The sequence below is a fragment of the Branchiostoma floridae genome, chromosome 1 (genome assembly GCF_000003815.2).
Source record: "Branchiostoma floridae strain S238N-H82 chromosome 1, Bfl_VNyyK, whole genome shotgun sequence".
In the NCBI taxonomy this organism is placed as follows: domain Eukaryota; kingdom Metazoa; phylum Chordata; class Leptocardii; order Amphioxiformes; family Branchiostomatidae; genus Branchiostoma; species Branchiostoma floridae.
The window spans coordinates 18,246,665-18,257,753 of record NC_049979.1 but is presented as its reverse complement, the minus strand read 5'-3'; the positions used below and the strand labels follow the sequence as shown (position 1 = coordinate 18,257,753).

General features: G+C 44.2%; 1 protein-coding gene across 1 annotated transcript in view; it reads left to right on the top strand.

The window, feature by feature from the left end:
* The first annotated feature begins 2,287 nt into the window (after positions 1-2,287).
* Positions 2,288-11,089, top strand: part of LOC118411125 — a 14,926-nt gene continuing 6,124 nt past the window's right edge. The window contains exons 1-8 of the mRNA XM_035813203.1: positions 2,288-6,467; positions 6,829-7,002; positions 7,246-7,420; positions 7,545-7,685; positions 7,838-7,899; positions 8,095-8,166; positions 8,543-8,668; positions 10,038-10,280. Of these exons, the coding sequence (XP_035669096.1) occupies positions 6,229-6,467; positions 6,829-7,002; positions 7,246-7,420; positions 7,545-7,685; positions 7,838-7,899; positions 8,095-8,166; positions 8,543-8,668; positions 10,038-10,280 (1,232 nt within the window). The 5' untranslated portion in view covers positions 2,288-6,228. The remainder of the gene's footprint in view (positions 6,468-6,828; positions 7,003-7,245; positions 7,421-7,544; positions 7,686-7,837; positions 7,900-8,094; positions 8,167-8,542; positions 8,669-10,037; positions 10,281-11,089) is intronic.

The window sequence follows — 11,089 nt, the reverse complement described above, 5'->3', positions numbered from 1 at the left end:
CCCAAAAATATACCCACCTAGCCACGCAAGGTTGGTGGTTAGTTCATTAGACTTCCAAACATGGCCCTTCCTATGTGGGGGAAGGGGGGTCCGTAGAACTCAGCAAAAAATCGGGAAATTGGCCCGGGAAGTCAGTCCACTCTTAGGTTTCATGTTTCCCCTCCGGTCGGCAATCTCCTCTGGTAGCAAAACTCCCCTGGCAAATCTCTCTCCCTTATATCCAGCGTAGTCAGTCTGGTAGAGACTGGTTATTCATGACATGATGTGCGCGTTTGTACGTGTTGGGGGTGGGGGGCAATGGTACTACTTGACTGCCACTAGTATTTGTAAACAGGAGGTCTTAGTAGTAAGAGATACATAAACTTGACATTGTGGTGAAAGAATAGAACCAGATCAGATGAACTTCTCTTACACGCCATGTGCCGCTATGTCCCTTTATCGGGGCTTTTTTTTAAAGGTGAATTACCTTTTTTGGAGAGAGCATCTCAGTTCTAGAAACTATGCACTATAAACTAAAAATTACCAAAACGTAACGTCCAGTACAGATGGTGGAACGAATGCTCCGTTTCTCAAGCCCACACCTGCACTACACCTCTTCAACGACGTTCTCTCTTCGGCTGTCGTGAAGATCTGGTTCGAACTTAAACTAAACGTTACAAACGCACATAAAGATTCCATATTCACAGTCAGTCCACACGCGTACTAGTATGTATGTTCAGTCACCAGATGGTGTAAGTAAGACCGAAAAGAAAGCCCATAAAACCACAAAAAAAGGTAGTTCCTTACCGTCTCAGTGCGTTCCCTGTTCTGTGTCGCAGTATTATATGTTTCACTGCGTAAAGTCACGTATGGTGACAAACTTCCTCGGGCTCGTCGTCAAGTGACTACTGAGACTATCGGCCGTGAGTTGGTCCATCCTGACTGTGCGTTGTAAGACTGCACTGACTCAGGTGTTGTCCTTGCTGCTAGGTTCACGTTTGTTTACCGCCACAGATTTCTTTCATAGTTCTTTATTTGCTATTTCAACCACTTCCCCGGCAGCCCTTGTGACTATTATGGAGTGCTGATATCAATGCCACAGAATAAAGCGGAACGAGCGAAGGCCCAACAGATCAGGTGCGTGTGTATAAAAGTGGCGGCGTGTCGGGTTCTTACCAACGCTGGCACAAACATAGCATCCAACACCAGACACCGTCAAAATATGCGCGTCGGCGTTTGTTCTCGCCCATAGAGAATCAGATATTAAACGAGGCGGAGAATGTTCCCTTTGGGGAGTCAGGATACCGCGACGGCCACGATGTAGTTAGAGTGGACGTCTTCTTGCGATACCTTCACTGCCCGTTAACCGTTCAACTTATACATTGGCGAACTGCTACAGTCTCATTATAATGTACTTTTCAAGCAGAGGCTCTGCTCCGGCTGTTTTTTTTTAAGGCTGTTCATGCATTATTGTCAGGCTTTCTATTTTGTACCGTTTTCTTCACCCGCAGATGTCAAACGTCAATAGCAGCAGGAGCCGAACATCTGCTTGGAGAGTGATCAAGATTAAGACTATCAACGGAAAACAGTAGAACCACAACAAATGGACTGTCGGGAGACTAACAAATGTAAAACAAAGTTCTGACTTGCGGTAAACTGATAAACGAGATGATACGAATAGAAATAGCTATATAGGTGCTTCCGATGTGCTTAATCGAAAAACTGATTTTGATGAAACAGAAGTTACAGCTCGGGCCATATGACAAAGCCTTAAGCAGATGTTTAAGTTAAGGCTTGCGTTTTTTACTGTCCCGTTTCCTTGCCAACTCCTCTGCAGACTAAATACAACTGATGACCAGCCTGTTCAGATGACGCTCCTAGTGATCCTATTGTCTCTATAGGCTACCTCCAGTGGAGTTCATGTCATGAAAGGTAGAATGGCTTCTAGAAGGTTATCACCAAGTACTCCAGGAAACGGAACAGTTGGAATAACGCCGAGAGCCCACTCCCATTATCTGCTTTAAGAGGAAATTTAAAGCGACCTCTAGTGAGAAGAGTAAGAAGCTCTTCAATTGAAGCACGTAGCTACGATAGATTTTCATTCTCATCAATGCGCGTGCGTAACGAGTAACGACATTGCTTTTTTATTTTCATAAAGCTCAGTATTCTGGATATGCGCGCATGTATGACGATGTTGACTCATTTATTATATTACCGTTCCATCTTAACAGTGGAAAGTAGAAATTCGTCAACAAGAAATGATAGGATAGCGTCAAGACATATGTTCCTATGAGTATGAGGATCAGTTTACACAACGGAGAACCGCAGATACGTATCTTTTTTATCAGTTAGCTGGTGCAAAACCTTGATGCTGTGATTAAACCTTTACCCTCACAAGGTGTCTCAAGTCACCACGACGTCACTCTGAAGGCTTCAGCTCGCTCAGCTCAGTGACTTCACGCCTTGATGGTGCACTAAATAACTATAATGTCAAGTACACATACAGTACATCACTGAGACGTGTGTTCTTTTAGCTGCCGATGCCAGTCTAGGTCGGACGTTACCCCCCGACCTTAAGAGCCAAGGACTCCAAATGTTTGCCCCCTCCAATGGCAGAATGAAGAAAATCGCACTACCCTGTGCAAAGTGTTTATAAAGCCCCACCTAGGGTGCTTGTCCATGGCAGCTTCGTTTGTTCAGTTGTTGGCATTCAGAATAACGTCGTGCTTGAGATAACCAAGTCTTTCTCTGGAGCTCGCTGACCTGCGGGCAAACCTGCAGTTGTAAACTTGCGATAGATGAAGGATATCGTAGTCTAAACATGTTTACAAAGTAAATAGGTGTTATGCAGCGTTGTCGACCGCTTTGGCTTCTATTATATTCATGCTTCCGTCGCAGATGGTTTGACCTGAAAGATGAACTGACGTGTGACCATTTCTGTCCTTCGGTTGACAAACAGCATAAATACAGCTCAATTAACAGACACGTCAGTGGTGGAATGCGGTTTCAAACCAGGGTGCAGGATACAGGTAGAACAATAGGACGACAGCCACCGCCGACAGTTGATACGGAGGATCCTGTTGTTCCCGTGGTGACGGATGGCTCTAATAGGTCTACAGCGAAGTGTGTGCGGTTAGCTGTAGAACACAGTGAGTTAAGTGTTCAGGACTGTCGTCAGTGAGAACATTTGTATTCCACCACGGGCGGGCACTAGCAGGCGGTAGGCATAGCCCAACGCGGACAGCTGATAGTTTCTGAACACCGTTTGGTTTATATTAGTTATACTGTGATAAAACCCGTTTACAAAGTAACGTCATAATTGTCCTATTTTGGAAACAGAAGCTTCCGAAGATCTACCAGGCGGCGCAGTTGGCGACATTTCCGTGGATGGCAACGCGCATTGCGGAGCTGGTGGACTGATTTTTCTAGCCTGGAGCCCAGTCTTGTTATCATCGAGAGGGCAAGTAAAATCCCTGCCTATACAAACCAGGACTTCTGGCCTGCGTAGATAATGATGGCCCGAGGGAACGCTATGTCAACGCTCTGAGTGAGATACATATGTCGGCCAAGATAACCATCGCCCTGCTGAAGTTATCAACAGTGCTTCTCCAAATATTAATCACCATGAAGGATGTTAATCTCCAAGGTGAGCAGCCCTACAAAAGAGATTCACAGTAAGAGGTCTGATTGCAGCTTTCTGTCCTAGAATATGTTGATGATTTGTTGGAGACGCCTGCTTGGCAACCAGGGCACAGACTGCGTGACAGGTGGTTGACATGTCGTCAATTAACACGGACCTGTTAACCCGGCCAACGTCAGCGCCTTGTCATCACGATGTTTGATCTGTTAGCAGAGTCCAAACGGGTCGACGAAGGCTGAAGTTTGACCTGTCTTGACTGCTGTTTTCTTCCTAATGTTAATGATTTGTGCTACACCTGTGGCTTATGCGCCGGGATGCCTGAACTTCTGGTGTTACCAGTTAGCGGCGGAGCACGACAGAAACTAGACAAGTGTCAGACTACATTGTCAAGGCAGTGAGGTGAACGTTGCTGTATATGTATCTGTTTGTACTGTTCTGTACTAAAGGTCAGTTTGGGGCACATTAGCCAACTCAACGGGCTCTAATTGCTGCCTATACAAACGTGATTGGTAGGCGGGTTAATCCACCCTCTGGAGGATTCTGCCTCTTCAGAAGATTTCCTTTGGGAGAATTAACAGGGTCTGACCTTTAAACAGACGTCATCGTGGGGCATAGTCCAGTACAGAACAGTTGGTCAGTACCTGTTGTCGAATCGACGAATGCAGTATACTCTGCAATGTCTGATAAAGCTTCTAAAAATGGCTTGTTCGTCAGCATGGTGAAAACAAAAGACGGTCTGGCCGTGTGTCCTGACAAGAGACGGGCTGTCAGGATCGGAAATCAGAACCTGTGTGAGGAAAGGCGTTTGGCAGACGAGAAGACACGTTTGGACAAGCAAGGGCACAAAGCCGGGAAACTTCTAGACAGAGAAGTGACGACAGTGGGATATTTTCATACCAAAGTCCACATTCGTGCGAAAACAGTGCCGATTGTTGGACTACAGTCGGCCAGCGGCAGATATACAGGAAGGACTCCGGACAGACCGTGCACTACACCGCGACAACAGACAAAATCGCCCACTGAAAATGATAGACAAGGACGTTTCAATTCAAAAGACGTAAATCTACCCCCGTCGAGAGAAGAGGACGCGGAGGACGAAGACGAGGAGACGCGCAGGCTGCAGTTGTTGTCCATCGCCGCCTCCATCAGACGGCCGTCCCTGAGCTGGGAGCAGCGCCTGGGCCGCCGCCAGGAGTACCTGTCAAGACACACGGAAAAACTGCGGGCAAAACTGCACACCAAGGAACCCAGGCCGTGGAACATTAACTATGGCACTCACGTGCCCATGAAGAAAAAACTCAAGCCCGTCTGTTGGACTATCTAGGATACCCGTGTGATCATGGACACAAACACGTAAATATTTCCCCATAAGGTCATCAATATTGATATAGCAACTGCGACGAAGGTGAATGATTCTGTTACAGTTACATGTGTGACCACATTCAAAGATGAACATGTGTCAGTGTTGATTGTACGGTGGAAGCACATTAGCTATCAAGACAATAAAGCTGCTACAATGTCCAAACATAGCTCCTTAGTCTGTTCAGACATCAAGCTTTGACCATTAACACGTACTGTCGGTATTTGTTAGTGATGGAGTAGGTTTACATCAGCAATGGAGATGTCAGATTCGTGATGTACAGGCATCTATAGTGGTATGTGGAATGATGTTGAAATAAAATTTTCTATCCTACATTTGATGGTTGATATTATTATTGATATTATGAAGGTACTACCAGTGAAGTTTTGTTGATCATGTATTAAATCATTGCCACAGTAGCACTCAGATTTTAGTAAATGTTGCCACCAGTTGACCAGGAGAAGTGGCTGCCGGGAAATATTTCAGGCTTGGTCAGTGGTCGAACGCCGAAAAAGGAGAAATACGTAACGTTATCAGTCACACATACGCAATGCCGTCAGCTTCAAATACATGTAACTGTTATATGAAACCTTGTCATATTTGTTCACCCTTGAAAAAGTTGGTAATTTACGTTTTGCAGCAAGAAGCCCCATATTTACTCCTATCAAAGGTGAGTAATGGAGTCATGAAAGGTGAGCCCACCTGGCAGTAAAGACACCTAGTGATCCAAGCAGTTATTGCAGTGCCATGGCACATTTTCTGCAGTAATAATTCAGATCGATAGATAGACCTTTTTGAGTATTTATCATTTGATACGTAACGTTGTTCTAGTAGACACAAGGTGTACATTGTTTTGTTGTTTCTTTTGCCCGATTGTAACCCAACGTTATGCCTATATCTGTTAAATCTCACTGATAGAGCGTAATCACATTAAGGAATACGATAAATTTCGTTGGAAATCTTCGCCCGCTACTTAGACTAAGGGCAGCAAAATTTCTTTATCAATTGACGATTTTACTGTCCACAATCTTATTTGTTTATGAAAAAGATCTTCAAACGTCACGTGTTTTCTGCATGCACTGTATTTGGTGCAGCACGTGAGTGTTATACGGACGCAGATAAACTGTGCAAACAAGTAAACAATAGCTTTTAGTCTGCAGCCTAACACTTAGTAACAGCGGCTGTCGGTTGATAACGCCGTTGTTCTGGTTCTGCAACCTGTCGTGTCGAACTTCAGTGACCGGCCAAAATGGACGACATGAAGGCTACGTTACTGTCTAGACAAGTTGTTGTGGCTGCTGTGGCCACAGTCGCGGCTGTTGGGGCCGGGATGGCCTACATGAGGTGGCGGAGGCCGCGCCGAGAGTACGTACCAGTCGGCCATGTCTCCAAAATCTACGTCCACCCGGTTAAGGCGTGCCGGGGCCTGGAGGTGAAGGAGGCCCAGGTGACCAAACTCGGGGTCCGGTCGGGAGGAGTCATGGACAGGTAAGTACTTCCCAGCCGGGACTGGGTGTAGTGTATGTGGCAACTTTCACCGCTACAGTCGCGAAGATTCATGGTGTGGTCTGAATGTAATTATCGATACACTAGTACCCCTATCTGTTACATAACGTTACCGGCTTACCTATTGAATCAATCACGGATATGGCATATATTTTGTAGACTAAAACCATGCAAAGACCAGTGCTTCGATAAACTCATGTGGCAGATTACATACTTGAACATTATAATAGGATTTACAGTCGAATCACTACATGTGGATTTATCGATCTGCCGCCATATCAGCTTACCACCTGTAGGATTCATGACCTTTGACCCTCTGGTGCATTACTGTTTTGTTTTCCAGAGACCTGATTATCCTAGACGAGACAGGCCGGTTCGTCACTGCCCGTACGGAACCCCGTATTGTCCTGATCTCACCACAGTGTATTGGAGACGGACTGGTCAGGCTGGAGGCACCTGGTATGGACCCGTACACTTTACCCAAACCTGACCCTAGGGGGGAAGTCATGGATATCAGGTGAGATGGAAATAACTACCTTTTCACAACTTGTCGACAGGGGGACGTAACGTTACTTCAGATAGAAGTATAAATAACACTAAGGTTAAGATAAGATAACGTTATGGAGATTTCTTTACCAACACAAGTAGCTGAACAGCCCTGATCTGTGGAAATGCAGACGCTGGACGTCATGCCCCATTGTTTATGTTGAAAATATAGCAGGGCTGATTCTGACCAGGCTACTTTATTGTCCCTGTGCAGTATGAAAGATGGCATGGTCGGACATGCTCTGGACTGTGGTACCCAGGCTGGGCAGTGGTTGGACAAGTTCTTTGGAAAACAGGGCTACAGGATGGTCATGGCCAAACCTGGTGGACAGAAAAGATATCCTGTCAAAAGCAAGAGGTACAGAGAAGTGGCCAGAGCTGATGACAAGGTTTGTCCATCGGCCGTTTAACTGTATTTTGATCATTGCTGGGGTGGTTAAAATGTAATATCAATAGACTGAAATATTTTGAACAAAGGTTACGACCCGACTTTCTGCTGCGGTGATTTTTCAGGTGGGTTTCCAGGACTACACCCCTTTGAACATGGCATCGGCAACCTCCCTGGAAGATCTGAATAGCCGTTTGCCCAGTCCAGTGGACATGCGTGTTTTCAGACCCAACATAGTGGTGCACGGGAGTAACCCCTATCAGGAGGTGGGTTGGTACATGGAAACCATAAAAGTCTTATTTCTAAAGTCTGACTTACTTTGTGTTCAACGATTTTCTTCTTGTGTGAAGGAAATAGTTACTTTCAATAAACTCCTTACAAACTACTGGAACAGTTTATGTGAATTGTGTGCTTTCAGGACGACTGGAACTACATCCGTATCGGGCAGGTGGAGCTGCGGAGAATGCTGCCCTGTAACAGGTGGGGACTGCCTGTACTGTAGAAAGTGTCCAGTAAACATGTCTCTTTGGCAATCATCAGGGAGATAGGTGTGATACGTTCAAGCAATACGAAACTGTGAAGTCAAATTATAGACCAAGTTTTTGTTTGTCAGAGGTTACTTGCTTATTTTGCGTATCTTATCTGTCACTTTACCATATTCACCTGTTCTTTAAGGTGTAAAGTTACAATGGTCGATCCAGAGACTGCAGCCAAGGATGAAGAGGAACCATTGAACACCCTGAGAAGGTTTGAAAGTTGTCATATTAAAAAAAAAATGCTTCTCACTTAATAGCAACAGGTTTCACCTATGTTCATAGTGCTACCTGTAGTCTGGTATTAGATCTAATCAGTGATCTACTCTTGTTGTACTTCAATGTTTCACGGTAGAAATGCCTTTAAAAGATGCAGGTGAATGGAATAGTCATTGACATGGAGACAGATATTAGAGTAACATGGTAAGATGCTGAGTCTAAAAACAAATATTTTGAATGTCAATATCTGATGACTAGTGCTATTGTGGCATACCCATAGGGAAACATAATACATGTATGTGTAGTGTATTTATGACTTTGTGCTAACAGGCAGAAATGGCAAAACTATGTTCTTCTGATTTTATTCTCAGCTATCGTCTCCCCAAGGAGGAAATGCACAAGGCACTATTCGGACAAAGCCCTCTTTTTGGCGTCACCTTAGGAGTGGAGCATGAAGGAGATATTCATGTTGGAGATAGCATCTATGCCTGTGCATAGACGTTATCGCCATCACTGCCACCACTTCACTTCCAAGACCATTGTTGGACAATAGGGCTGTATACTTCACGAGAGGTGTTCTGTAGAATGTTAGAGCCATTTCAACTGAATATAATAATTTCATTTCATATCAATCTTTATCACCCTCATTTGTAGTTCATGTCTATCATTTATACTTATTACTTAGAAAATTCTTCAATTTAAAGTCACAATATAATGACAATGAAAATGAAGTTTATTGCATATTCATGCCCCATTGGAGCTAAATGCAGTCAGTTTGGTACAAAAGGTAGTAAACGCAAAGTTATACATACACTATAGTTTACATGCATCTTCTCTCTTCCTAAAACATTTGTAGATGAACTTACAGAGATTTTTCAGTATACCGTGGTCAGATGGTGACATGAGATATTTGAACATATATTCCTTCGTTATGTGTGCATATTTCTGAACTACATGTGTAGCATTAACGAATGTATTGCGCAGATCATTGTACAGTGAACACTCTAGGACAAAGTGTATTTCGTCTTCTACATGCATGTGGTTCTTATCGCAAAATATACATAGTCTATCATTAGGAGGAGTTCGGTTGTATCTACCAGCTTCAATTTCCAATGGGTGATCGCTGATCCTTAGTTTAGTCATGGCTCGGTGATAGCTAAAATTTGTTATATCCAGGTATTTTATAATAAACAATTTACTCCTACTATGATACAGTTTGAAGATAGTACATCTCTATTTTTTTTTCAACCTTTATTTAGCCTTGATACATCATTCGGCCTGAGCCGTTTTTCAGGGTGTATTGTAAGTTATTCTATGGGCGACTTTAACTCCAGGGGACGTACTTACTACTGATATATACTTTGAAAGAAATATATATAATTCTATTAGACTAGTGCTGTGGATCTGCAAATTTGGCTTATAAGGTTATATAAGTGTTGACAGTCCAACTCTGATTCCGACCTTTCCATTCCTTTTGTTAAAAAGAACATTTTGCAGAAAGGGTAGTGTCGTATGCTGTATGTATCAACATTACACACGTATATCAAAAGAAGGACCAATCATTTCAAGTTGGCATTCATTCTTGATTTTTAACGTGAAGTTCTATTATACTGAATTTACTTTTACACCGACAAATGGTTTTGCGCTTGCCATTGGCATTATGCTGGACTAATATGGCCTTGCATCACGGCTGTACTTTGACCTCCCATTGACTTGCAGCATGAGCTTTATTTAGCCAATGCCTCCATACGCGCCACGCTCAGTCAGAATACAAATACTCTTTGAGTGGCTTCGTATTCGGTACATATTTTGGTCGTGCAGTACGCAGTATTTGACACGCCCAGAAGACTTCTGTGAGTAACGGAGTAAAATGGAAGGTCTGAAGACTGCTTTGGAGTCGAGACAAGTTGTTGCTGCTGCTCTGGCCACGGCAGCGGTTGTCACTACTGGAGCAGCATACTTGACATGGCGGAGGTACCGCAGGCAGTACGTCCCAGTCGGCCATGTCTCCAAAATCTACGTTCACCCGGTGAAGTCGTGCCGGGGTCTGGAGGTGGGGGAGGCCGAGGTGACTAAACAAGGTCTCCGGCTGGAGGGGGTTATGGACAGGTAGGGACAATCCCCGACAATACTGAAGACAAGAACGTTGAACTGACCTTTGTTTGACCCCCCCAATACTGGTTACAGTAAATATCTACGGGCTCGTGCAGGCTGTTAGGGTAGTAGGGTAGTCGGTGTTTGGTATTATCATATAGCCAGGCCCCGCGGACCAATCAGAAGTCCCCGTTCCACGTTGGTTATGACGCCGTAACACAAAGGTTCAGGCCAGGCAGGTGTGTATCGCTCCTCTGATTGGCCAGAATGAATCGACACCGGCACCAGTGTCGATGCAAATCGACACCGGTGCCGGTGTAGATTCATTTTGACCAATCAAAAGTAGCCTTACACACAAGAAAGTAAGGTATATGCAGGCATTGACCAATAAAAAGGAGCAAAACATATGCCAGAGCAGAGGGAATAAGTACAGACTGCAAGGGGGAATGGCTCCTTCTAACATTGATAATGAGTTTTGTTGTTCTGAAAAGCCTGCAATGTTTCGAATATTTTCTGTGGAAATTTTTGGTTTCAAAATGCAATGTGTAATCTCCTTACATATGCATGTACCAAAGAACAAATGTGAATTTTCAGAAATTTGACAATGGAATTCACACGTATAGTACCAAGAGATCTATGCGTCATACAGGAGCTTGCAAGTTTGGGTAGGCTATATGATAATAACGTTAATGACCCGCCTGTTCCTCGGTGTACATGGTGTCATAACGCCTGGTCCTTTGCTATAACCACCTCATAAAACCACCTCGTTCGCTTCTCTCACATCTGTGTTTTTATTCATTGTTTATACCAAAGGACCAGGCGTT